This window comes from Onychomys torridus, chromosome 3 (genome assembly GCF_903995425.1).
Source record: "Onychomys torridus chromosome 3, mOncTor1.1, whole genome shotgun sequence".
Classification (NCBI taxonomy): domain Eukaryota; kingdom Metazoa; phylum Chordata; class Mammalia; order Rodentia; family Cricetidae; genus Onychomys; species Onychomys torridus.
In genome coordinates this window covers 138,662,173-138,688,811 of record NC_050445.1, presented here as the reverse complement: position 1 = coordinate 138,688,811, position 26,639 = coordinate 138,662,173, and the positions used below count along the sequence as shown (strand labels likewise).

At 47.3% G+C, this 26,639-nt stretch overlaps 2 protein-coding genes across 2 annotated transcripts; one reads left to right on the top strand and one right to left on the bottom strand.

The window, feature by feature from the left end:
• Positions 1-6: 6 nt before the first annotated feature.
• Positions 7-9,004, top strand: Emg1 (EMG1 N1-specific pseudouridine methyltransferase). Its single transcript, XM_036180567.1, has 6 exons — positions 7-337; positions 5,957-6,058; positions 6,153-6,294; positions 6,616-6,674; positions 6,748-6,897; positions 7,229-9,004. Exons 1-6 carry the CDS (start codon positions 170-172, stop codon positions 7,340-7,342), a joined length of 735 nt encoding a protein of 244 aa, XP_036036460.1. The 5' UTR covers positions 7-169; the 3' UTR covers positions 7,343-9,004.
• Positions 5,979-25,750, bottom strand: Lpcat3 (lysophosphatidylcholine acyltransferase 3). Its single transcript, XM_036181953.1, has 13 exons — positions 25,712-25,750; positions 14,936-15,080; positions 12,940-13,046; positions 12,104-12,197; positions 11,854-11,891; positions 11,251-11,429; positions 10,455-10,563; positions 9,538-9,624; positions 9,272-9,438; positions 8,714-8,861; positions 8,482-8,640; positions 8,258-8,386; positions 5,979-8,082 (listed from the first exon to the last, which is right to left on the bottom strand). Exons 1-12 carry the CDS (start codon positions 25,748-25,750, stop codon positions 8,270-8,272), a joined length of 1,389 nt encoding a protein of 462 aa, XP_036037846.1. The 3' UTR covers positions 5,979-8,082; positions 8,258-8,269.
• Positions 25,751-26,639: the final 889 nt, after the last annotated feature.

Below are 26,639 nucleotides of genomic sequence, written 5' to 3'. Positions count from 1 at the left end.
CTTTGGGGGGCCTGCCCTCCTAGGGAGGCTTCGGTAGTTCGGGACTACAGGTATCGCCATTTCCACGCGCCCTCTTTCAAAATGGCGGCTAGAAGGAAGTTTGCAGTGAGGACGAACGCGAAGTTATAACTTTTAAGGACGTCAGCGCAACTTCCGGTCTGCTGGCAAGATGGCTGCGCCCAGAGGTGGTTTGCAACCTCGTGAACGGCGTTTTGCGGTGCAGGAGCAGGACTGGGATAACGCGCCGCCTAAGAGGCCCCGGCTTGGGGCAGGAAGCAAGAGCGGAGGCCGTAGGCTCATTGTGGTGCTGGAAGGGGCCAGTCTGGAGACAGTCAAGGTAGTTGGGAACAGAGTGTGGAGGTAGTGAATTGCTTGGTTAGATTCCATGGGGAAAAAAACTGAGCAGTGAAATTGGCTTTTGAAGGATGACCTGGTTTTGCGGGGTGTTGAAATCCTTGGTTGGCAATATTTTATTGTGTTCTTCAGCCCTCACACCCTTGCTTTTAGTTGATTTATCAAGGAGTCTTTGGTGTAAAATGTAAAGCATTATTTAGGTCTCCCACATCCCAGACTCATAACTCCCCCATCCTTTTTGTTTTGTTAAAAGGGTTCCTACTATCAACTCGTTCAGTATCTCTGCTTATCTTTAAGTGTCTGGATCAATTATTTAATAAGGCTTCGTCTTTTATTTTTTAACCTATTCATTTCTCTGAGTGAAATAAAATGAGCAGTGCCTGTCTTAACACTTCGTGCAGACACACCCCCACACACCCTTTAAAGATTTACTTTTGTTTTTTGAGATGGTATTTCTCTGTATCTTTGGAGCCTGTCCTGGAACTCACTTTGTAGACCAGGTTGGCCTTGAACTCACAGATCCGCCTGTCTGTGCCTCCCGAGTGCTGGGATAAAGGCAGGCTGAAAACCTGTTTTTTTTTTTTTTTACCCCTTCGATTTTCATTAAATGGTTGACTAATCAGATTTTTTTTTTTTTTTTTTACTTTCTTCAGTAATCGATATTTCCAGCCTAACTATAGGCTTTTATATATTCCTTCCAAAGTGACTGCCTATCATCATCACCATCATTTTTAAAAGATTTATTTATTTATGTGCATTGGTGTTTTGCCTGCATGTATGTCTGTGTGTGGATGCCAGATCCCCCGGAACTGGAGTTACAGGCAGTTGTGAGCTGCCATGTGGGTGCTGGGAATTGAACCTGCGTCCTCTGCAAGAGCAGCCAGCAGCCAGTTATTATTATATACAGGGTCTCACTGTGTGGCTCTGGCTGGCCTGAAACTCACAGAGATCTGCCTGCCTCTGCCTTATGAGTGCTGGTATTAAAGGCATATACCACTATACCCGGCTGCCTGGTAGTGTTAATTTTGAGGTTATCAGGCTAGCAATACCATAATAATGGTAATTTGCAAAACCTTCAGTATTTGAGAATGTGGATACACCCGACTGCCTGGGTTCTAGTCCTTCTGTATACCAGTTTTGTGACATAGGTAGGCAAATGAGTTCACTTAATTGCTCCTTGCCCCTGAGCTGAGGACTGAACCCAGGGCTCTACCACTGAGCTAAATTCCAAACCCAGAGTTCACTTAACTGTAATGGTTGGAAGGAGTAAAGGAGTTACTATTTATTTAGAATAATGTCTGGTACTTGAAATATATTACTTCAGGTTACTTACTGATAAGTCAAAATGGTTATGGCCAATTAAAATTCCTGGAGCAAGGCTGGAGAGGTGGCTCAGTGGTTAAGAGCACTGACTCTTACAGAGCACCTAAGTTTGGTTCCCAGCACCCACATTGTGGCTCCCAGTTATAACTCCAGGTCCAGGGGATCTGATGACCTCTTTGGCCTCTGAAGGCACTGTATCCATGTGATGTGCATACATACATACAGGCAAAACACCCAAACACATAAAATAAAAAAAACATATATAGCTGGGCATGGTGGTACATGCCTTTAATCCCAGCACTTGGGAGGCAGAGGTAGATAGATCTCTTAGTTCAAGACCAGCTAGGTCTGCATAGTGAGTTCCAGGCCAGCCGGGGCTATGTAGGACCTGTTTCAAAAAAAAGCAAACAAAAATATGTATTAAAAATATTCGGGCCAGGCGGTGGTGGCCCACGCCTTTAATCCCAGTGCTTGGGAGGCAGAGCCAGGTGGCTCTCTCTGAGTTCAGGGCCAGCCTGGGCTACAGAGTGAGTTCCAGGAAAGGCGAAAAGCTATACAGAGAAACCCTGTCTCAAAAACAGGGTTCAGTCCTCAGCTCAAAAAAAAAAAAAAAAAAATATTCGTAGAGTATATTCTAGAAGTATTTCAAGCACAAAGCCCTGGGTTCAGTCCTCAGCTCCAAAAAAAAAAAAAAAAATGTAGAGTATATTCTAGAAGTATTTCAAGTCAGGTTATCATCAGTGGTATTTCAAAGGTGACAGCTGAGTGAGATTTTCATCAGTCTGTATTATCTTGTTCTCCCCTTCAGTGCTGGGGATTGAACTCAGGGCTTTGGATATATGAAACAGGCATCCTCTCACTGAACTATATCCCAAGCTTCTTTTTTTCATTTTCATTTTGATGTATAGGGACTCACTTTGTTGCCAAGTTTAGTCTTTGATTCTGCAGCTCTGGTTGACCTTGAATTTGTGACCCTCCAGTTTCCTCCTGAGTGGTTGGGATGACAGGCTGCCTCATCGGGCCCAGGTGTACTGTTGTCTTTCCCAGCCCACCCCTGTTGTTCTGGCCACTCTTTCCATGTATTCTTACACTCTAGCCTCCTTTACGTTGTTGTTGTTTCTTCTTCCTCTTCCTCCTCCTCCTCTCCCTCCCCCTCCTTCTTCTTCAAGATAGGGTTTCTCTGTAGCTTTGGAGCCTGTCCTGGAACCAGGCTGGCCTCAAACTCACAGATATCTGCCTGCCTTCTGCCTCCCAAGTGCTGGGATTAAAGGCATTCCTTTAAGTTCTTTTAAAAACTATTTTATTGGGTGGTGGCACATGCCTTTAGTCCCAGCACTCAGGAGGCAGAGGCAGGAGGATCTCTGTGAGTTCAAGACCAGCCTGGGCTACAGAGTGAGTTCCAGGAAGGGATCCAAAGCTACACAGAGAAACCTTGTCTCAAAAAAACAAAACAAAGCCGGGCGGTGGTGGCGCATGCCTGTAATCCCAGCACTCGGGAGGCAGAGGCAGGTGGATCTCTGAGTTCGAGGCCAGCCTGGTCTACAAAGCGAGTTCCAGGACAGCCTCCAAAGGTACAGAGAAACCCTGTCTCGAAACAAACAAACAAAAAAACCTATTTTATGTGTGTGGGTGTTTGCCTGCATGTATGTCTGTGTGCCATGTGCATGTCTGATACCCGGAGAACCTAGAAGTTAGGTCCCCTGGAATTGGAGTTACAGATAGTTAGGAGCCATAATGTGGGATCTGGGAATGAGCCAGGTCCTCTGGAAGACCCAATGCTCCTAACTGCTGAGCCGTCTCTCCAGTCCTCCTTTAAGTTCTTTGAAAGCATTGAGTTCTTTTGTATCTTAAGGCCACTGAATGTTATTAACTGCACTCTCCTTAAGGTGGTCTTTGTATCCTTGCTACTTAGTTCATTGTTGTTTTGAGACAGGGTCTTAACAATATACTCTAGATCGGTCTAGAACTGACCATCCTTCTGCCTTTGCCTTAGGCTCCTGATGCTGGAATTGGAGGCACAGGCTACCATGTCTAGCTAATTATTGTTATTGCTGTTGCTTGTTGAGACAGGGTCTCACCCTCTCCCTCATGCTGGCCTGGCATCTGGTGGCCTCCCGAATGCTGGGATTACAGGTGTGAGCTCCCACAGCCCGTTTGTGATGTTGCTTCCTCTTTCTGGTGGTTGGACCTGCTACATCACAACTGGGCAGACGGCTTAGTTAGTGGGGTGCTTGCCACGCACACACGGGAACCTGAGTTCTAACCCCAGCACCTATGTAAAAAGCCCAGTCCATGCTGGGCTTACTCTTGCATGTCTTTAGTCACAGCACTCTGAGACTACAAAGCAAGTTCTAGGCCAGCCAAGGCTACAAAATAGAGAGACCCTGTCTCAAAAAAAAAAAAAAAAAGGAAGGAAAAAGGCCCAACTCAATTTGTAATCCTAGCGTTGGACAAACAGGTGAATCCTTAAGGCTTGATGGATGGCCAGCAGCCTAGCTGAATTAGTGAGCTGAGGTTCAGTAAGGAACACTGTCTCAGAGAAGAAGGATGGAGGAAGACACCAGGCATCAACCTCTGGCCTTCACATGTACATGTATCCTACACACACACACACACACACACAGAGTTTAGAGAGGCGGCAGTGGGATGCCTCCTATATACTTCTGTTGATCTACTAACAAATCATTTCTGTTCAGTAGCTTTTAGAGTCATGTGATTGTTTACTATGTTTCAGTGAGAGCAGACTGTAAGACTTCAAAATTCATCCTGATCTCTCTTAGTTTGTGGTTTTCAGACCAGTGCATACTCGTGTTTCCTAAACCATCATCACAATTGACTGTAAGTGAAACACTTTGATTTTTCCTTTCCTGGTTCATTAAAAGAAAACCTGGACCTGGAGAGATGGCTCAGTGGCTGAGCATTTGTTCTTACAGAAGATCTGACAGCTGACCAACATCTGTAATTCCAGTGCCAAGGGATCTGATGCCTTCCTTTGACCTCTACCGGCACCAGGCACGCACGTGGTGCATCTGTGTACATGCAGGCCAAACACCCACACATGTAAAACAAAACCTCGTCTTATCATCCTAATGGATTGAAATTGGACCATTTTCTTCTAGGATTAAGGATGTTCTAAGGACTCAGTTCTTGACCATCTGTTCTATTCTGACATTCTTTTGAAGATTTGTTTCTGTTTATGTGTATGCCTGTGTGAGCTTATGTGCACTACTTGTTCGGGTGCCTGAGCAGGTCAGTCAACCAGATCTCCTGGAGCAGGAGTAACAGGAAACTGTGAGCCACCATGTGGGTGCTGAGGACTGAACTCGGTCCTCTGCAAGAGCAAGTGTAGTGCTCTTATCACCAAGCCACCTCTCTGGTCCCTACTCTGTCAGGTTTTTTTTTTTTTTTTAAGATTTATGTGGGGCTGGAGAAATGAATGGCTCAGCAGTAAGAACACTGGTTCTTCTGAAAGACCAGATTCAATTCCCAGCACCCACATGGTGGATCACATTACCTGCAGTTCCAGGGGATCCAGTGCCTTTCAGCTTCCACTGGCACTGCATGCATGTGGTACACAGGTATACAGAGTTTTTCGAGACAGGGTTTCTCTGTGCAGCTTTGAGCCTTTCCTGGATCTCGCTCTGTAGACCAGGTTGGCCTCGTACTGAGAGATCCACCTGGCTCTGCCTCCCGAGTGCTGGGATTAAAGGCGTGAGCCACCACTGCCCGGCATGCCTCCCCATTTTTATTCCAACTTTTTCCTATGTTTTTATTTTGTGGTGCTGGGGATGAAATCAGGGCCCTGCTAGCCCTCTGCCACTGAGCTACACAGTCCACTTGTTTTTTTCTCAGTGGTTTGAGGCAGGGTCCTGCTATGTCCCAGGCTGGCATTTTCCTCAGCACATACATATTGCTTTGTTCATGAATTCCTGTCTGATTCTAGAACTTCTGTGACTTTGCCTGATAGCCATAGACCTTAAAAACTCAACATAGCGAGATCCAGGACAGGCACCAAAACTACATAGAGAAACCCTGTCTTGAAAAGAACAAAACAAACCAAAAAACTTGAATGTGGTGTGATCTGTGCCCCTCCTTTTTGGTTGTAAGGTAGTTGATTGTGTGTCTGTCTCTTAACAAATAAAGCTAAATGTGGCCATATGGCAGTCCCCTGAGAAGCTTTCTGGCTCGAGTGGGCTTGAACTTGTTCGGGAAGCACGCTCTGAGAACTACCAGGTAGATAACTGATTTCCCGTTGCTCTCATTGAGTTCTCTTCTTCAGGTAGGGAAAACTTACGAGCTACTCAACTGTGACAAGCACAAGTCCATGTTGTTGAAGAATGGACGGGACCCAGGGGAAGTCAGACCAGACATCGCCCACCAGGTAACTGGGGAGAGCTGATGACCCTCTGCTGTCTACAGAGGCAGCAAAAGCGGTTTTCTAGGCTTCACTGTGCCTTGCTGTCTCCCTTTCTCAGAGCTTACTGATGCTGATGGACAGCCCCCTGAACCGCGCTGGCTTGCTACAGGTTTATATACACACACAGAAGAATGTACTGATTGAAGTAAACCCCCAGACTCGGATTCCTAGGACCTTTGACCGCTTCTGTGGCCTCATGGGTGAGAAGCCTTAGGACTTAAGTTCTGAATGAAGTTGGCAAAGTGGAGAGGAAAGGGGGGAGTCACACCCTCAGTCCTTCAGCAGTGGGGGCTACTGCCAGGATAGGCCCCTGGCATTTTTCTACACCCATGGAAATTCAGCTCCCCTCTTCTCAGGTTTCTGTGGGAGGGATAAAGCCATGTGAGCTGGTCATCTTAGGCTACAGTGTGGATGGAAAGGACATCAGCTCAGTTTCCCCGAGGGTTCTGCACAGATCACTGGGCAGAAGAATGCGGTTTCTTCCCACTCCTGAACTTGTTTTTTTTTTTTTTCCTTCCTAGTTCAGCTTTTACACAAACTCAGTGTCCGAGCAGCTGATGGCCCTCAGAAGCTTTTGAAGGTAAGCTGGGGAAACCTGTTGGTAGGTTCTGGAGCTGGCTGTTTCTGGGGCTGACTTTGCTTTTTCTCTTTAGGTAATTAAGAATCCAGTGTCTGACCACTTCCCAGTTGGCTGTATGAAAATTGGCACTTCCTTTTCCATGTCAGACGTCAGTGATGTACGAGAGCTGGTGCCCAGTAGTGACCCAATTGTTTTCGTGGTGGGAGCCTTTGCCCATGGCAAGGTACAGTCTGGGCTCAGTCCTTAGGTTCTTCATGGAGCTGAAACTCAGTGCTGGATTCCATGAGCAGTTAGCATATTAAAACTCCTTGTCCTCACCAATCAGGAAGTACAGGGTATGAACAGAGCTAGAAAACACATGGCAGCTGCATTCCCGATCCAGCATGTGCTCTCTGAGGATCTGGCACGTCTCTAACAGATACAGCTAAAGCCTCCAGTTTCTGTCGAAGTTTGAATGGTACTGCTGTGGAGACGATAGTTCATTCGTGAGCTCTGCCCTCAGTCTGAACTTACTATAGGGTAAGAGTTGCCTGACCAGCCTCTTCTCTCCTCAGGTCAGTGTGGAGTACACAGAGAAGATGGTGTCCATCAGCAACTATCCACTGTCCGCCGCCCTCACCTGTGCCAAACTTACCACAGCCTTTGAAGAAGCCTGGGGCGTCGTTTGAGAACAGCGGAGCGTAGTTCTCAGACAGGACTCTTGGCATTGTCTGTTGACTCCTAAGGTGTTTGTTGGAAGATAATCTTCTGTACCAAGATGGCAGAGCTGGGAGCCAAGACTGTTTGTTTTTTGTTTTAACTATAAAGACTGTGCTTTTTTCTTTTTTGCAAACCTGATTGTTTTGAGGGTTCTTAAACTCAGCAGTACATGGTAGTGTAAACTGTCCCCCTTGGTGTCTGGTGTTCCGGACTTTGAAAGGAGTTCCTGATTTCCTAGGTTCTTGTGTTCTCAAAGAGACACCCTGAGGACCTCAGCTTCAGCAAGCACAGAGAACACGTATGAAAGAAAGCAGTCAGGATGCTAGCAGTGAAAAAAACTGAACAACAGAAGTGACTTTATCTGGTATAGTTCCAAGGTAGAAAAAGTGGAGCAGGCAGGGCCTTGTACCCTCCCTCCCCCCATGGGGGGGCGGCGGTATCGGCACATAGACAATCGTAGTAGATTGGCAGAGGAGAAACACAACAAGTTCCTGGCTAGAGGGAAGAGATAAGGCAACGTGCATGGGGGAGTCCAAAGGGGGTGCAGCCCCTCTGCTCCTCCCACAAGAGCTTCCCCTTTGGCCCGGTGAAGACTTGGCTGTAGCAGAGGCACAGCTGGGAGGGCACAGCTCCTGACATCTGCTCTGGGGTGAGGAGTGCTGTGAGAAGGGAGACAAGTAGTTTCTGCACCAGTCCAGCTCTCGGCCACCTAAAAGGCAAGGTGAGTGGTTAGAGGGTTGGCCAGAACGGCACCTGGCCCCTTCTTAGCAAGTGAAGCAGTATCCTACAGAGCACTCACTCCCTAGTGGGCAAGCCGTGTTCATCGAGAGTCTCCTGTACCGCATCTTACACCCGCCGCCGCCACCTGTAGATTGTTTACTTACCAGGGAAATGCACTATTCCCTTTTCTTCAACTTCTCTTTCCTTGGCACCATTGCTCTGTGAACGTAAGGCAGTATGAGCAGGAGGGTCAAGAAGAAGGTGTGTCCAAGGAAGTAGATGGATCTGTACACCTGTGGAGACAGGCCACAGACACGGTTGGGAGGGTGCTTATGCCTCACTGTTGCAGGTTTTGGTGACTGGCAGCCTTGTAATAGGTCTTTACTACCTTAAGCCATTTGTCCCACGTGAAGAGACAGAAGGCCGTCATGGAGTAACCCATGAAAAGCCAGTGGATGGTCTGTTGCACCAAGTAGTAGACGGGCTGCAGGGCAGTGATGGAAGCCAGGCTGCTCAGGGTGGGGCTCTCCCGAATGAGGCTGGCGGCCTGGGGAAGGAGGAGAGAGATCATCAGTCTTGTCCTCACCCCCAGCCCGTGTCCTACCACCCTTGAGTCATACCTGCTTTTCCACAATAACTATGAGGAACTCCATCTGGAAGCAAATCAGGTATCCCGAGTGTAGGCCGTGCCAGAGAGCCAAGAACAGCAAGGAGAGACCCTGTGAGAGTTCTTTATTTCCAAGAAACTTGAGGCGTTTGAAGATGTAACTAGAGAAGAGGGTGAGTAAGGATGAACCTCAGACTTGACTCCTGCTTCTGGGGCGCCGGGCCCCAGGAGTGGAGTGCTGACTGGCTCCCACTTGTGGCCACTGAGGGTACAGGAAGCAGTGCTAGAGGTGGGGGAACGCCGTCACCGTCACCGTTCAGACACAACAGACTCCATGCTTAGATGGGAGAATGTGGACCGACTGAGTGCCTGACACTGGGGGTGCCCGGTGCCAGTGATGGGCCGTCAGTGGACACTATATAAACAACAAGGAGGACATAAACCATGGCAAGGCCAGGATTTGCAGCCAAGGCTTCAGGCACTTTCACAGATTTTTGTGTGTATGTGTGTAAAAACATTCTGCCCTCCCATCCAGGGAGGAAGGAGCCCCGGCCCAGTCCTCAGTGCTTACCGGGCGACCCAGGCATTGGTGTTGGTGTTGAAGGAGGCGATGGTGCCATTGAAGCGAGGAGTTGTTTCAAAGAGCCACACCTTCATGTTGGCACAGGCGTCCCATTTTGCTTTCCCGTTCTCTTCAAAGCCATTAAAGCCCAGCCCCGACAAGATGCACACTCCTTCCTGGTGGGGTGGGGGACACTCAGGGTTCTGGCCACTCCACCCTCCCAGCCTCCCCCGCTCTTCCAGCTTGTCTAAATATGACTGATCTTTCCTACTTACTGTGACCAGCCAACAGGTGACGTACTTGTACAGCACAAATTTGCCCCAGACCAGCATATACATGCAGCGGAACCAGAAAGGGCGGTGCTTGAGGAGAGAGCACATGAGCATTAGGGCCAGCACAGTCCCCTAAATGTTATTTTCAAACTTGTGGCTGGCTTCTTTACTCCTGTCAATTCCTGATGCCTCATGTGCCCTGACAATATAGCACCACCTCTCTGTGACCAATCAGTCAAGCAGTCAAGAGACGCCCACCTCCATCTACCTCCTCCTCTACAAAGTCCAGGCATTTATGTGGTCAGTACAGGGGGACCTTGTATAACACAGTGTGTGTTAATTTTCTTTTTCTTTTTTTTTTTTTTGGTTTTCTGAGACAGGGTTTCTCTGTGTAGCTTTGCACCTTTCCTGGAACTCGCTATGTAGACCAGGCTGGTCTCGAACCTCTGCCTCCCGAGTGCTGGGATTAAAGGCATGCGCCACCACCGCCCCTAGCCCGTGTTAATTTTCAGAGCTAGCTACCCAGAATGCATATGGAACTGCTGTGAGCTCTTTAGGGGGACTAGAGCAAAAGCCAGTTTTCCCCTCCCTCTTGGAGCATGGACTCCCGACAAGCCCATAAGTCTGTCAGTTAAAAGAAAGTCGGCTGCAGAGCCCCCAGCTGCTGCACTCCAAGTGGCCTGGCATAAAGCGAGACAAACGCTGTTTTAGGGGAGCACTAACGCGCTCATGGCGCTGGCCTGGACCTATGAAGGTTTGTTCGTACAGCCGAAGGCCTGGGTGGCACGGATACCAACTCTCATAGTCCTAGAGCAAAATACAACACATATCTCTAGATGGCATGGCCTACTCTCATCTATGGGGTCCCTGCTTGTCCCTTTTTGTGAGGCAGTGGTCACGGTGTGCTGGCAGTCACTCACATCATAGTCTTCAGTGAGAAGATAGTCATCTGTGATGTGGGGGCTCAGCAGGGTGTAGCCCACCAGGTAGATGAGGCCCAGACTCAGGCGCTTGAGAGCAGGTATGGTGCTGGAAAGGAACAAGTGGGGTCACAGACGGCAGAGCCTCGCCCTTCACCCTCTGACCTGCAGTCACGGAAAGGAGCGTTTCAGGAGTGGCCACTGCAGGCAGTGGCAGCAGGATCCCTGTGCCTGGAGCTGTTTCCAGGAAGGACAGCTCTATCTGCTTGGCTATTTGCAAACCTGAGTTACAGGGGTGAGGGTAGGAGGGAGCAGTGTGGGGGAGGCTGGGGTTTAACCGTCAGAGCATGCTGCTGAGTTCAGAATCTCACCAGGCTTCTCAATGGGTGGAAACACTAAAAGACCCCATGTACAGAACTAGCAGTTTCCACCCCTGCTGAAACTCAGGGGGACAAGTTCCCCGAAGGAATTCCAGTGGTGTTTGCATGATCTCTCGTTAGGTATATCTATTTTGATACATTTTTGTACATTGCACAGGGTCTCCCTATGTGAGAGGAGGCTTTACAGGAAGGAGCATTCCTGGTGGGCAAAACCCCGAGGTATAAAAGTGAGTCCTTCCATTTACTTCAGGCTCAGCAAGAATGGCTGGGGAAGTCTGAGCTGAGGAGTGTGTAGACATGGTCCACGCGACACTCAGTGGGGCCAATGCGCTAAGGTTGGCCTTTAAGAAAGTCACTTCCGAAGTGACTGCATTGGTGGGATATCCAGAGAGGTCTTGATCAGGAGGGGCAATCACCTGTTTGGTATCTTCCCTGGCATGTCCGTCAGCTGCCCCTGCACCAGCTTCATGTAGTGGTTCATTGAGAACTGGGGCCCTACCAAGAAGGCTCCATAGAAGTAGGAGAAGCCAGCAACTTCCAGCAGGGAAGGGACACCCCGTATGGCATATTTCTGTTGCTCAGAGGACAGGGAATTCTGTGCCAAGAAGAGAATGCACGGTTCAGGACAGCCTTGAATCTCCCCCCAAGAGCCAGCCTGAGCGTTCCCAACCTGTGCCCACGGCCTGGAGTTCTTTAGTTCGGCTTCTCTTGGAGGTGGGGGTGGAAGACTTGCTTCGTGTGGAAAATGTGTGTTGGGGGGGTAGCTTAGTCAACAGTCGCCTGTGGCTGCTGTGACAAATGCCTTTTTGGCTTTGATCTCTGGACTTTATGTGAAAGCTGGATTCTGGACAAGTTACCCTGGTTGGTTCTTGCCCAGATAATATCTGAGAGATAGCTCCCAGGCTAGGGAGTGAGGCAAAGGTCCCACCCTGGTGGCAGGCCCAGGCTTTCGGTGACAGTAGCCTTTCTCCTTCCCTCTGGTTAATCCTTAGCCTCTTGGGCACAGAGTGGATACTTACCCTGTCTTTGCCTCCATCATAGTAGTCAATAGACAGACCTGAGCAAAGAGAGAAGGAAGGGGGAGAGCAGACGTGAGGATGTGGTCCCTGGATGAACGGTAGCCAGGAGCGTGACAAGAACATCGGGTGAGGATGTGGTCTGTGGACGGACTGCAGCCAGGAGCATGACGCGAACGTCGGTACAGTTTATTCGGGCGCAGTGGGGGAGGGGTCCAGCTGCAGAGGAGGAAGGCAGCACCCTTCCACTTACCAATGAGCTTCAGCGTCAGGACACAATGTGGCATTGTCCACTTGATATCGTAGTCCCCCGTGGCTGTGTAGTAATAGCCAGCAAGAAGGTAGGCCTAGAAGAGGGAAGTCTTACTCCACCATCACTCCACCTGCCTTCCTTTCCTCTCCTCACCCTCTTCTTTTGTTGTGTGTGTCTTCTTTCACCTCTAGCTCACAGTCCTCTGTCTTAGCCTTCCAAGCCTGTGTCACCGGGCCTGACTTCCTAGTTTTCCCCTCCGCTTGAACCCCGCCCCCCCCATTCCTTCACTTTTCCTTTCTTCTGGTCCCATCATTTAGAACATTTAAAAGTCCCCACAAGCCAGGCTTGCTGGTGCAGACCTACAATCCTGGCACTTGACAGAGACTGAAGCCAATTTGAGCTACAGAGTTTGAATCTGGCCTCGGTCACATAGTGAGAGCCACCTCGATAAATAAACAAATAAACCCTACAAATGTTTCTAACACTGCAGTGAGGGCTGACTTGTAAGGTCATAGACGAACATTTACATGCTTAGCTTCTTCAGCTCATTTGAAATTAGTTTTCTGCCTTGCCTTTGAGTAACTGCCCTCATGGTCAGCTGGGCTAGATCTGGTGAGAACCAAGAAAGCCTGATGGCACAGTCCCGAGGCCAGGCATGAGTTACTGCTACAACCTGCCTAGGCCCAGTGAGGAGCAGCCCGCCCACAGTCAGACTCTGTGCTGGGAGGAGGGATTACAGACGAGATCCCCCGGGTCACCAAGCTACCATGCCCTGCCTGGCCCCTCCCCACACCTGCTGGCAGATGTGACCCGAGCTGCCCGTGAGAGAAACGTACCATCTGGAAGCAAAAGGTAGTGAGAACCGCGGTGATGGTGCGGCCCATGAGTCGCAGGATGAGGAACTGAAGCAGGACACACAGCAAGGAGTGGTAGAACTGGTGGCCTGGGACGGAGGAGGGCGCAGCAGTTAGTGCCTTTGTCCCCTTCCTCCTGGGTTCCCAACCACAAAGAAAGAGAAAACACAACACCCCATAACCCACAGTAAGCAACACTGGAGTGGGGGTGGGGGTGTAGTTCAGTTGGTAGAGCGCCTGGCTAGCATCCAGGAAGCCCTGGGTTCAATCCCCAGCTGCACAGGACCAGACGTGGTGTTCCATGCCTGCAATCCAGTACGTGGGAAGTAGAGGCAGGAGGATCAGGATCTTCCCCCATATAGTTTAAGCTCCAGCCTGGGCTACATGAGACTGTCTCAAGTGTGGGTGTGCCTTGGTAAGTGCAGAGGTCAAAGGGCAACTAGAGGGAGTTGGTGATCTTCCCCCACCCTGTGAGGTCATCATGGGTTTTTTATCTGCTGAGCCATCCCACCAGCCCCTAAATAATGGTGACTTTATTATATTTATTTATTTATTTATTTATTTATTTATTTATTTATTTTTTTTTTTCAAGACAGGGTTTCTCTGTAGCTTTGGAGTCTGTCCTGGAACTCGCTTTGTAGTCCAGGCTGGCCTCGAACTCACAGAGATCCGCCTGCCTCTGCCTCCCCAGTGCTGGGATTACAGGTGTGCGCCACCACCGCCCAGCCCATTATTATAATTTTTGAGACAGGGTCTATGTAGCCCTGATTGGTCTGGAACTCACTATGTAGACCAAGCTGGCCCTTTGCCTCCTGAGTGCTGGGATCAAAGGTGCGCCACCACCGCCCAGCCCATTATTATAATTTTTGAGACAGGGTCTATGTAGCCCTGATTGGTCTGGAACTCACTATGTAGACCAAGCTGGCCCTTTGCCTCCTGAGTGCTGGGATCAAAGGTGCACCACAATGCCTAACACTAAATTTTCTTCTAACTGGTACATAAAAATGTAAACATTACCAAGTGATGTTTTGATATCGGTGGTGCTGAGGGTGATTTGAACTGTGGGGGCCTGGCTCAAGAGTTTTCAGAGGAGAAGAATTTTAGTGTACCTTATTTTGAATTACTTCCTATGCTGCTTTTCAAAACGTTTGAAAATTACTTATCCTATTTTCATTTATGTGTGTGCGCGCATGCAGTTAGGAGGCGCCAGGTCCCCTGGGGTTGGAGTTCCAAATGGTTTTTTTTTTGTTGTTGTTGTTGTTTTCGAGACAGGGCTTTCCTGTGTAGCTTTGCGCCTTTCCTGGAACTCACTTGGTAGCCCAGGTTGGCCTCGAACTCACAGAGATCCGCCTGGCTCTGCCTCCCAAGTGCTGGGATTAAAGGCGTGCACCACCAGCGCCCGGCCCAAATGGTTTTGAGCCACCTGACATGAGAGCTGGACTGAACTTGCAAATGTTCTTAACTGCTGTGACATAAATTATTTATTAGGGGCTGGAGAGCTGGCTCAGTGGTTAAGAACACTGACTGCTCTTCCAGGGGACCCGGGTTCAATCCCCAGCACCCACATGGCTGCTCGCAACTGTCTGTAACTCCAAGATCTGACATCCTCACATAGACCTACATGCAGGCAAAACATCAATGCGAATAAAATATATAAAAAATAACAATAATACGGGTTGGGGATTTAGCTCAGTGGTAGAGTGCTTGCCTAGCAAGCGCAAGGCCCTGGGTTTGGTCCTCTGCTCTGGAAAAAAAATAAAAATAAAGATAAATTATTTATCAGTAGGGGAATGTAAAAAGAAAAAGTAAACAACTAAGCCATGTTTCTATCCATTCAATCTCTCCTTTGCAGAGATGAAAAAACTCTAAGAACCAGAACTTCCTCGTCCACGAATTTCTCTCAATGGGGTTTTGTTCTGGTCCGCTCCTCTCTCGGTCTTTTCTCATGGCCGTGTCCCTGCTCAGTCCACTCACTTACCAAAGTTGAAATAGGCAATGGAGAGGCCTGTCAAAGCATGGAAGAGGTGGATGAGGTAGCTGTCTTTGTAGAAAAGGTAATGCCGATAAAAGAGAGCCAACGGGTAGCCTAGAAGGGAGAAAAATCGGAAAAGGGTTACTTGGACCTGGTGCCATGGAGGGAAAAAACACAGGATTAAGAAAACTATTATACACATTTAGAACTGCAAGTTTTTGTTTCTCTGTTTAGTCCTGGCTGTCCTGGAACTCACTCTAGACCAGGCTGGCCTTGAAGTCAAAGACCTACCTGCCTCTGCCTCCCAAGTGCTGAGATTAAAGACATGTACCACCACCGCCTGTCTAACTGCAGGTATTTTTTAACCGAGACAAAATAAAACTGAATCCATTTATATCTTCCAACTACTGAAGAAGCAGTGTAGTGGCCAACAACAATCTCAGCACTCAAGATGCTAAGGCAGGAGAATCTTAAAGTCTGAGGCCAGCCTGGGCTACATAGTGAGTACCTGGCAGGAAGGATCTCCCTCAGTTGCCTAGTGTGGTGGTTTGAATGGAAATGGCCCCTATAAGCCGGGTGTGGTGGCGCACACCTGTAATCCCAGCACTCAGGAGACAGACACAGGTGGACCTCTGAGTTCAAGGCCAGCCTGGTCTACAGAGTGAGTTCCAGGTCAGCCAGGGCTACATAGAAAAACCTTGTCTCAAAAAACCAAAAAGGAAAGAAATGGCCCCATGGTCATGGTGTCTCTTCACAGCAATAAACCCTAACTAAGTAAGAGAGAAGCTGGTGCTAAGATTGAGTACTGCCGTGATAGACCAGCCCATGCTTTATTTGGAGGAACATAGAACACTTGGGGACTTTGGACTAGGACAACTGGACACTTTTGTCAGGTGTAATGGGCCATCCTAGTAGGAACATGAAGACGGTGGTGAGGATCTGAACTGTGGGGGCCTGACTCAAGAGTTTTCAGAGGAGAATATTAGGATGTGGCCTAGACACTGTTCTTGTGATAGCTTGGCAAAGAATGTGGCTTTCTGCCCTTGCACAAACAAACAAACAAACAAACAAACAAAACCTGCCTGAGGATAAATTGAGATATGGATAAAGAACTTTGGCACCAAGATTTCAAAACAGCTTGGCACCGACTGGATCCTGTGGCTATTAGTGGCTAGTCTTATGCAGATCTACAATGAAAAGGAGCAAGACGAGCAAGGAAAAATACAAAATGTTAAATCCGTTGTTCACGGAGATAAACAGATGAAAGAAAAGCCTGATTCTACGTAGAATAAAGGGAGTGGTGGTCTCAGGGCAAGACTCCACCAAGCTAAGCTTCCAACTTGTGAGAAGGAATTAAAGAAAAGTTTAGAGCTGGGTGGAGTGGTAGAAACCTTTAATCCTAAGCACTCAGAAGGCAGAGGCAGGTGATTTCAGAGTTCAAGACCAGCTTGGTCTAAAGAGCAAGTTCCAGGATGGCCAAACTTAGGTAGTAAAGGAAACCACTGAAAACAGAAAACTGGTGAATATGTATTTGAATGAGGAGGCCATGTTCCAGCCCCGGCAAGCAGCAGCACTTAGCAGCTTCGGCCATGTGGTTCTGAGTTTAGAGCCAAGGATACAAGAAAGGGGTTATGGAATCCCCCCCTCTGTGACTAAGGAAAGCAGTTGAGGCCAGGCATATATCAGGGGTGTCCTTGCTTGGACACCCAGAGGGGCCATTTTATGAAGCTGTAAAGGTGAACCCTGCATTGCCTTGGAGACCCCAAGATGTCGGAGATGCCAGAATCATGGGACACCTGTTGAGGAGAGCTGTTACCAACGAGTGGAACCAGCCCAAGAGAAAGAAGTGTGTTGCAGTCAACAAAGCTGAAAGGAGTTGGAGACCTGAAGAGGGTTTTGACATCAGACCTGGAGTGTAGGGTTGGGAATTTGCCAGCTGGTTTTCAGTCTTGCTTTGGTCCAGTGTTTCCTCACTGTACTTCCTTTCCTTCCTTTTGGAATAGTAATGTACAGCCTGTGCCAATGTATGTTGGAAGTATGTGATCTGCTTTTTGATTTTATAGGGAATTACAGTTAAGAGATTGTCATGAGCTGGGCGGTGGTGGCGCACGCCTTTAATCCCAGCACTCAGGAGGCAGAACCAGGCGGAACTCTGTGAGTTCCACGCCAGCCTGGTCTACAGAGTGAGATCCAGGACAGGCACCAAAACTACACAGAGAAACCCTGTCTCGAAAAACAAAACAAAAGCAGAACCAAAAAAGTCTTTTTGTCCTGCCAGCCAGCCCCCAAATAATGACATAGAGACTTCTTATTAATTATGAAAGCTCAGCTTAGGCTTGTTCATAACTAGCTCTTATAACAACTCATATTTTTATTAATCTATGTTCTACTATGTGGAGTGACCTCTCTTCCATCTTGCACTTCCTGTTTCCTCTCCGTGTTTCCTGATGTCTCCTGTGTGCCTAGATTCCTCCTCCTCTTCCTTTCTCTTCTTCCCCAAGAAATCCTACCTATACCTCCTGCCTAGCTATTGGCTGTTCAGCTTTTTATTATACCAATCACAGCAGTATATTTTCACACAGTATACAAACATCCCACAACACCCCGGAAACCCTTAGGGAGTGGCACCATTGGGGGTATGGCCTTGTTAGAGTAGATGTGGTTTTGTTGCAGGAAGTATGTCACTGGGTATGGGCTTAGACTCTCAGATGTTCAAGTCAGGCCCAGTGTCTCTCTTTCTGCACCTGAAAATCTAGATGTAGAACTCTGGCTCCCTCTCCAGCACCATATCGGCCAGCATGCTGCCATGCTTCCTGCCATGACAATGCTGGGCTAAACCTCCAAACTGTAACCCAGTCCCAATGAGTCTTTTATAGGAGTTGCTGTGGTCATGACGTCTCTTCACAGCAATAGAAACCCTGAGACACCAAGCGTACATGAAGCTGTAGGTTTGATAACCAGTACCACATGGAACTAAACATGGTGGTACATACTTATAATTCCAACACTTGGGTGGTGCAATCAGGAGAATCAGAAGTCCAAGGCTACCCTCATAAACATACCAAATTTGAGGTCAGCCTGTGATACATGGGACCTTGTATCAAAACAACTATTGCTAAGAAATGTTCTCTTCCCTGAATAATAATGAAGACACAAGGGCTGGGCATGATGGCTCACATCTCCAATCCTTTCACCCGAGAGGCCAAGAAAAGAGATCTTGAGTTTGAGGCCAAACCAGCCTATGTAAAGAACCTGCATAAACAAATACAATGAACTCCAAAAAGAAGATGCCCAGTTATGCTCAGAAACATTATTTTACACATGTGATCTGTCTTGTGAGGACAGCATCCTCAGACTTCTGAGAAGATAAGATACAAGTGAACACCAAGCTATCTAGTGGGCTTGCTGAACTTTGGGCATCAACCAAGTTATAAAACTTGTTTTGGCCAGGCGGTGGTGGTGCACGCCTTTAATCCCAGCACTAGGGAGGCAGAGGCAGGCGGATCTCTGTGAGTTCGAGGCCAGCCTGGTCTACAGAGTGAGTCCCAGGAAAGGCGCAAAGCTACACAAAGAAACCCTGTCTCGAAAAACCAAACCAAACCAAACCAACCCAACAACAACAACAAAACCAAAACAAAGAAAAAACCAAAACCAAACAAACAAACAAAACTTGTTTGGGCACAGAAAAAAATGTCTTCCAAACTCCGCTCAGGATATGCTCCAAGGGCTATGAGCAAACTCTCTGGGGAGCTCCTAAAGGGCCATTGAATTCTATATAGCCAAGGGTTTCTCACTTAATCAGAGGGGTCAATACATTTGGTATTTAGGGACACCAAAGAGCATATCCTGGGCAGAATTTACCATTGGCAATATAGTTTGCTTTGAGTTTGTGATAACTGAATATTTTAAAGAATGTAAATCCAGAAAAAAAATGCTTAATTATGTTTTCTTCTCTTTCTTACTTCCTTCCTTTTTTCCTTTCTGTGACAGGGTTTCTCTGTGTAGCCCTGGCTGTCCTTGAATGCCCTCTGTAGAGCAGGCTGGCCTCAAATGCAGAGATCTGTCTGTCTCCTAAGTGCTGGGACTAAGGACATGTGACACCACCCCTGGCCTGTTTTTATTTGCAGTGTGAGAGACTGAACCTAGAGCCTCACTCATGCTCCAGAAGTACTCACCACTGAGTTCTACCCCAGGCCCCTTTTACACTTCACTGGGTTGAGATCTGGAAGCCTTAGCCCCCAGACTTGCTTCACCATCAGGTATCTGTTATAAGCAAATGGATTACCACACAGCTGTCTTTTTGTGTCTTTTGACAGTGTCTCTCTGGAGCTCTGGCTGTCCTGGAACTTGCTTTGTAGACCACATTGACCTCAAACTCACAGAGATCCACCTGCCTCTGACCCCTGGGTGCTGGGACTGAAGGTGGTGCCACCATGCCCAGTTCCTTGTAGCTGTCTTTATATAGCGTAGGCTGGCCTGGAACTCATGGCCCTTTGCCTGTTTCCTAAGTACTAAATTTACAGTCTTGTACCATCATGTCTGGCCAAAATTTTAACTTTTTAGTAATAGATTTATGTATATTTTATGACAGTAAATGACAAAATTGACTACTACCTACATGCATTTGTGTGTGTGTGTTCATGAAATTCCTTTTTCTTAGTTTTCTTTCAAATAAAAAATATGCACATAAGTGGACTGTACTGCTCAAATCTCCTGCAATGTGTCATGTGTTAGCTCTTATTAGTTCCACAAACACCACGATGATTACTGGTTTATTCACTCACTCCATAAATACTTATACAATGCTTCCTTTATGCCAGGTATTCTGTTTATGGAGCATATAATGGGAAGGGGTGGCATGCAATGCTTTCTTATTGGCTGAGATGGCATGGTACAGCATGACTAACTCAAGGGAGAGGCAGACACCTATGACACTTTCCAGTCAGATGATCAAGTGAAGAAACAAGATGGTCTCATGAACAGACATTGTGCAGGGAAGGAATAGGTCAGCAAGGAAGCACTGTAAGAGCCACAAATCAGAGCGGGGCCTGGCAGTACCATCTGCAGGCCCAGCACTCAGAGGCTGGGGGGGGGGGTGGGGGCAGAGTTTGAGGCCAGCCTAGACTATCTAAGACTCTGTCTCAAAGAAAAAAAGGGTGGGGTGGGGCTGAAAAGGGGATGCAGCTCAGGTGGTAGAGTGCTTGCCTAGCACGCATGCAGCCTTGGCCTTTATCCCCAGGACTATATAAACCAGACATGAGGAAACACACACCTAAAATCCTGGCATTGCGAGGTAGAGACAGGAGGATTGGGAGTTCAAGGACATTTCTGGCTATACAGCAATTGAGGCCAGTCTGTGCTGCATGAGAGTGTGCCTAAAAAAAAAATTCCAATACCTTAAACCTTTTACTTAAAAAATGTATGTATTATTGTATGTGTCTGTGTGTACACACACATATATGTGTATGATATGTATGGGTATGAGTGCCAAAGTGAGTGTGTGGAACAGATGGCAACTGCATGGAGCTAACTCTCTTCCACCATTACACAGGTTCTGGGGGCCGAATTCAGGTAAGAGGCTGCGTCCAGGAGACTCATAAATTGTCTGGGAGTGCTCATAAATTCTGGATAGTTAGAATTTACCTTTTTGAGTATTAAAACCTTTAACTATGTGAGATGCCCTGAAACTAAAGAGCATAGTGCATTGTTCTGCTTCCTAGAGTTGAAGTGATTTTTTTTGTGTGTGTTTTGTTTTTCAAGACAGGGTTTCTCTGTATAGCCCTTGCTGTCCTGGAACTTGCTTTACAGACCAAGCTGGCCTTGAACTCAGAGATCCATCTGCCTCTACCTCCTGAGTGCTAGGATTAAAGGCATGAACCACCACTGCCCAGCTATTTTCTTCTTTTTTAAAAATAGGGTCTCCAATATGGCCAGCTTTGGCAAGCATTAACGTAAGCCTAGGAACTGCAGCCATGAGGTTGGATTCTCCAGAAGGTAATGTATGGTAACTGCTTTTTCAAGTGTGTTTGAGAACGTGTCACCCAGACACCTAGGAGATTAAGGATAACACTGAAGATCACTATCTCCATTTAGTAACAGTAGCATGCCAGCTAAGAATTTTCATTCTCACAATCCTATTCAAGCTGGACTAGTACCTATTTCTCAGGAGTGGCTCTGTGCAACATTTTTTGGCCTCCTGAAATTCATTTAGCCCCCTTTGAAGATACCTTAAAATTTGTGAGCCTGAATGTAGCCATTATGAGACCATTAGTTCTGCTCCTTGTGAGCTGCCTGTTTTTTCTTTATGGTTCTTAGTTGTTCTTTTGCAGAGCAGTCAGCTTAAGTTGTGCTGGGATCAAGAAATAAAGGGCCTTGGGCTGGGGATTTAGCTCAGTGGTAGAGCACTTGCCTAGCAAGCGCAAGACCCTGGGTTCGATCCTCAGTTTAAAAAAAAAAAAAGAAGAATGGACCTCTGTGGTTCGTGTTCCTGGAGTTGTGTCCATGCCAGTGGATACCCACACACTCCAGAAGAGAATTTGACATCACTGCTGCCGTTGTTGCTGTTATAACAGTGACGACCACCGCTACTACTGTTCTGGGATTGCCATTTCATAACTGGTTACTAAGCTAGCACAGTGGAGACCCTGGCAGCAAAAGTAGCTACCACAGTTAATCTTTCATTCTATTGGGCATGACAAATTTAAATCAATAATTATATACATTTCAATTGGCTTTGAAAGTTATAAATTTACAAACTCAAGTTCCATTTGCTCTTGGGATACCATCTTACAAGGACTCCAGTTTGCAGTAAGGCTCGTTAAGGGAGGGAATGGCTCAGCTGCCTTTAGCATACCAGCTATGGGTGGGTTAAGACTTCTGTTGGTCTTTTCTGTGTCAAACACATAGATTGCAAGCCCAGTGCCACTTAGAGATCTTTGGCAACAGTCAACTCTGCAGCTCTCACACTATTGAGCCTGTATGATAATGAGTATTCAGAGACAGGTAATTCCTGGGGGGCACTCACCAACCTAAGACAGAACACCTGTGTGGCCTGGACAGGTGTCTCCATAATGGGTAAGGTGACCTGCTGACGTCCCATGCAACCTAAGTCAGAAGTTCATTTTTTAGTAAAAGGGGGGGGGGAACCTGTAGGTCCCTGGCCCCTGTTTTGGGTAACTGTTGCATTGTTTGCTGACCTTGATCTTGATACCCTCCCTATGTTAATTCCCTTCGAGATTCCACCCTCCTGAATGCTTAAGGGAAGCTCTTTGTCTGTGTATCCATATTGGGCGTTAACAGCTTAGATGCAAGATTGTAAAACATTAGAAGCGGGTGTGTGTGTGTGTGGAGGGGGATTTAGCTCAGTGGTAGAACGCTTGCTAGGCCCTGGGTTCGATCCTCAGTTCCAAAAAACAAAAAAAAAAAAAAACCAAAAAAACAAAAACAAAAAACAAAAAAACACATCAGAAGCGAACTTCTGCCCTCCAGGGTTCTCCCATTGTGCTGCAAGCCTGTATTTAAGACCTTCTCCCTCCTTCAATAAACGGCATTCGGCTTCAAAAAAAGGGGAGTGTGGGAGAAAGAAACTGAAGACAGCGATGTTCTAAAAAAGGAAGTGGTGATGGTGTCATGGGCCTATGAGGATGCTGGACTAAATAAAGTCTATCAAATTGTATACTATGTGAATTATCTGTCAATAAAGATCTTATAAAAAATAGAAATAGGGTCTCATGTATCCCAGGGTGCCTGAATTTGCTCTGTAGCTGAGGCTGGTCTTTAATTCCTAATCCTTCTGCCTCCACCTCCTGACTGCCAGGATTACAGGCTTGCACCACCAGGCCTTGGATCACACCCCAGGCTTCCTCCATGAAATCTCCCCAGCCCTAATTTAGTATTTCTTGATGATACAGGTCACTGCTACTTCACAGCACAGTCATGGTGACTTCCTGTCCTCTGGGGTGGGGAAGCTGCCTCAACTCTGAAGGACGTACCCTGCCCTGAATTCTGAGTTCTAGCTACCTCTTACAGTTTCTCTGTGCTTTCCCTTGCTATTCTGGGCTCAATAGTCACTTCTTGAGCTTTCGATGGGCCTGCCAAGAATAGTTCCTCTCCCTATTTCTAACTTCCCACGGGCTTTAGAAAGCATAATTTTATGAGACCAAGAAAAGATGCATGACAGGAACCATGTCTTGGGTGTGCTCTTGCACACTCAGCACACAGGCCTGGTAGCTTTGGTTCTGGCTGCTTCAGGGGACCTGTTTGTGACCTCCTGGTTTGGGAGGTTCGGAAGAGTCCCACACAGGTCAAGTACTGCTGCAGACTGGCAAGAAAATAAAAAGACCAGAGTAAGGGGGGTTACCAAGAACACAAGGCCACAAGAGAGGCCACAAGAGAAGGGGAAAGCCGGTGGGAAGCTGCCAAGGGAAGGAGGGGGATGAAGTGTGCTGGGGGAGTTGCTGTGACAACCCAGACCCATGGTGGGTATGTAAACACCAAACCTTGCTCTTGGCTGCCTCCCAACTCAGCAGGCTGTGGAGCCTGGCAGCTGGGTCATCCCTTCAGGGAGGTGCTGTTTTTAGGAAGAGTGGTGTCCTACAAGCTGTTTCTGAGTCTTAATTCCTTCTTAGGGACTGACTAGTGCTTGACACGGGCAAATGTCACCTATGGATCATCACAATCAGCAAAGCACCACAACACCTGTTTGCCCACCAGAGTCAGGCTGGGAAGGCTGTGTTCCTAAAAATTGAGCTGCAAGCAATTCTGTGAGTGATCAGGCTTCAGCACCACCTTGCTAAAATTCTAAAGATGGGCCCAGAGAATGACATTCTAGTGTGACAGGTCATTGTCTTTCATTTAATCTCACCAAACAGATTTGAACAACGTAGGCCCAGAGGGTTCTGAGAACCTCTGGTTACGCTGTCTTCCTCCTTTCTGATTGCAGAGGACGGTCTTGAGAGGAAGCTTGGGGACCTAATGTATGCCCTAGGTCAAAAGTCTCGCACCGTCCAAGACATGCTGTGTCCTGGATGGCAGGCTGCTGGGACAGGCTCAGTGTGGCTCTTTCCAGGGCTGCAGCTAGGCATGTGGACTAAGGGACAGCAGGTCAAGAGCCTAGTGAGGCTGAGTTCCCTAGTCACTGTGGTCTGTGCTTCTGACTGAGCTGTGTTTAGGACTAGGAATGTCACGGTCAATGTTAGTACTTACTGTGTAACACTTGTAGTTACTTATTAATCTAAAGTTGTGAGACTTGATTTGAAGAAAACAGAAGGGAATGGTCTTCATTAAAATCTGATCCATTTTGTCTCTCATCCCTCTGTTCTAGCCATTTATGAACTCTGCGGGAATATGATATGGCTCCGTCTGGTCAGTCAGTAGATCACATGACCCAGGTCAAGGAAAATAAGCTGTTTGTTAATTGAGAGGAAGAAGGTGGAATTCCTAGTGCTATGTGCTGCTGGGCCAGCTGCTGATTTCAGTTCTACAGAGCAACCCCCCCCCCCCCCCCGCCTCGCCCCCCGGCCATGCACCCCAGAGAGGGGCAATGGAACCTAGGGCCTCACACATGCTAGGCTGAATTAGCCCACACCCCACTGAAGACTTTACTCCTGGCTCGTAAAACATCCAAACTTATCCATTTTTGCTGTGTTGCCTTTGTGGAAACTCCTCTATGCTCACACAATTTAATAATGATTTTCATGCCAAACGTAGCCAGTCCTAACTTTTCCTATTTTGGTCCCATATCCCCTGGCTCCTCCCTGGATATTTTTAGTGTGATATTTCATACTATCTCAAATGTCGTCGTATAACTAAAGCTCATTTTCTACCTAAAACAGGCTTCTCTGATCTTCTTGGTTAATTAATAGTCACACACCCACATTCAAACACTTGGACTGGTCTCTAACTCTTGACTCTCTTTGGCTTCTGTATCTGCTCATCAAATCCTATTGACTGCTTTCCAAAGTGTCTCTCCATTATTATAACCACCTTTAAAAAAAAAAAAAAGATGATTTATTTTTGTGTTATACAGTGAGTGTTTTGCCTGCATGTACATATATGTGCTTGGTACTTGTGGAGGCCAGAGGAGGAATGTCAGATCCCTTGGAACTGGAGTTGCAGACACTTGAGAGCTTCTGGTTGGTACTGGAAACTTTTTTTGGGGGGGGGGGGGGGTGTTTCGAGACAGGGTTTCTGTGTGCTGCCCTGGAACTCACTCTGTAGACCAGGCTGACCTTGAACTCAGAGATCCACCTGCCTCTGGAATGCTGAGATTAAAGGCGTGCACCACCAACACTAGGCTGTTATTGGGAGTAGTAGGGTAGTGGTGCTGGGAACTCTGGGAACTGAACCTGGGTCCTCTGCAAGAGCAACAAGTGTCTTAACTGCTGATTCATCTCTCCAACCCTGTTTTTTTTTTTTTTGTTGTTGTTGTTGTGGTGGTGGTGGTGGTGGTGGTGTGTGTGTGTGCGCGCGCGCGCGTGCGTGCGCGCGTGTGTGTTGTATGTTCAGTCCAGGTCCTCTTATATCTCATCCTTAAGCCCTGGCAATGGCCTTCTACTGGTTACTGCTTGCAGCCACATAGCCCAGCAATACTACATCACAGAAAAACCTCCTTCAAAGTCTCAGAGACAGCTGAGCAAGGTGGCATACACCTTTCATCACACTCGAGAGGCAGGAGAGGGCCAATTGCTGTGAGTTCTAGGAAACACAGTGAAAGCCCCCATCTCAAAACAAACAAACAAAAACGGCAACAAAACAGAAACTCCCACAGCAAATGATGCAAACCTGAGGGATGCCAGTGGCTCTCAGCCACCTACTAGCCATCGCCTTAATTCTTAGCCTTCAGCATTGCTTATTTGTGGAGTATGGGGTTGAACCTAGGGTGTCTTTCTGCATGCCAGGCAACTATCTCTAGTCTCTTCTTTTACTTAAAAAAAAAACAAGTTGATTATTGTTACTTTAAAAAGTTTATTATTACTATTATCATATGTGTGTGTTGCATGTGTGCGCATGATGTGTGTGAGTGTGGACTCATGTGGAGGTCAAGGACAACTTTATAGGATTGGTTCTTTTCTTCCACCTTTATGTGGGCTCTGGGACTCAAGCTCAGGTCACAGGCTTAGGCTGCAAGTACCTTTACCTGCTAAGCCACTTTACCAGCTTTTGTTTAAAATAAAAAAAATATATAGAAAAAAAAATTGAGACAGGTTCTTACCAAGCAATCTAGACAGTCCTTAAACTTGTGATCCTCCTGCCTCAGCCTCCCAAGCAGCTGGGATTTCAGAGCTGTACCAAAGCCTCAGCCTCCCAAGCAGCTGGGATTTCAGAGCTGTACCAAAGCCTCATATCAAAATAACTAAATCAATCTCTCTCTCCCTCTCCCTCTCTCTCTCTCTCTCTCCATTTTGTTCTGGCTAGTTTTACGTCAACTTGATACAAGCTAGTCATTAGAGAGAAGGGAGCCTCAATTAATACCTCTATAAGATTAGGCTACAGGCAAGCCAATGTAAGATTTTCTTGTTTCTTTGTTTTGGTTTTTTGAGACAGGGTTTCTCTGTGTAGCAGCTCTGGCTGTCCTGGAACTTACTCTGTAGACCAGGCTGGTCTTGAACTCAGAGATTCGCCTGCCTCTGCCTCCCCAGTGTTGGAATAAAGACTTGCACCACCACCACCTGACTGTAGGGCATTTTCTTAATTTGAGACTGATGGGGAG

What these genes read in the sequence shown, in the direction of transcription:
- Lpcat3 (XM_036181953.1), bottom strand. Translation starts at nt 25,750, where the DNA reads ATGGCTAGTAGGTGGCTGAGAGCCACTGGCATCCCTCAG. An exon ending in ATGATGGAGGCAAAGACAGG is followed by an intron (nt 11,430 to 11,853) that starts GTAAGTATCCAC and finishes TTCTTGGCACAG; the next exon opens with AATTCCCTGTCCTCTGAGCA. An exon ending in TCACCTGTTGGCTGGTCACA is followed by an intron (nt 9,439 to 9,537) that starts GTAAGTAGGAAA and finishes CCACCCCACCAG; the next exon opens with GAAGGAGTGTGCATCTTGTC.
- Emg1 (XM_036180567.1), top strand. Translation starts at nt 170, where the DNA reads ATGGCTGCGCCCAGAGGTGGTTTGCAACCTCGTGAACGGCGTTTTGCG. An exon ending in CCAGTCTGGAGACAGTCAAG is followed by an intron (nt 338 to 5,956) that starts GTAGTTGGGAAC and finishes TCTCTTCTTCAG; the next exon opens with GTAGGGAAAACTTACGAGCT. An exon ending in GAGCCTTTGCCCATGGCAAG is followed by an intron (nt 6,898 to 7,228) that starts GTACAGTCTGGG and finishes TTCTCTCCTCAG; the next exon opens with GTCAGTGTGGAGTACACAGA.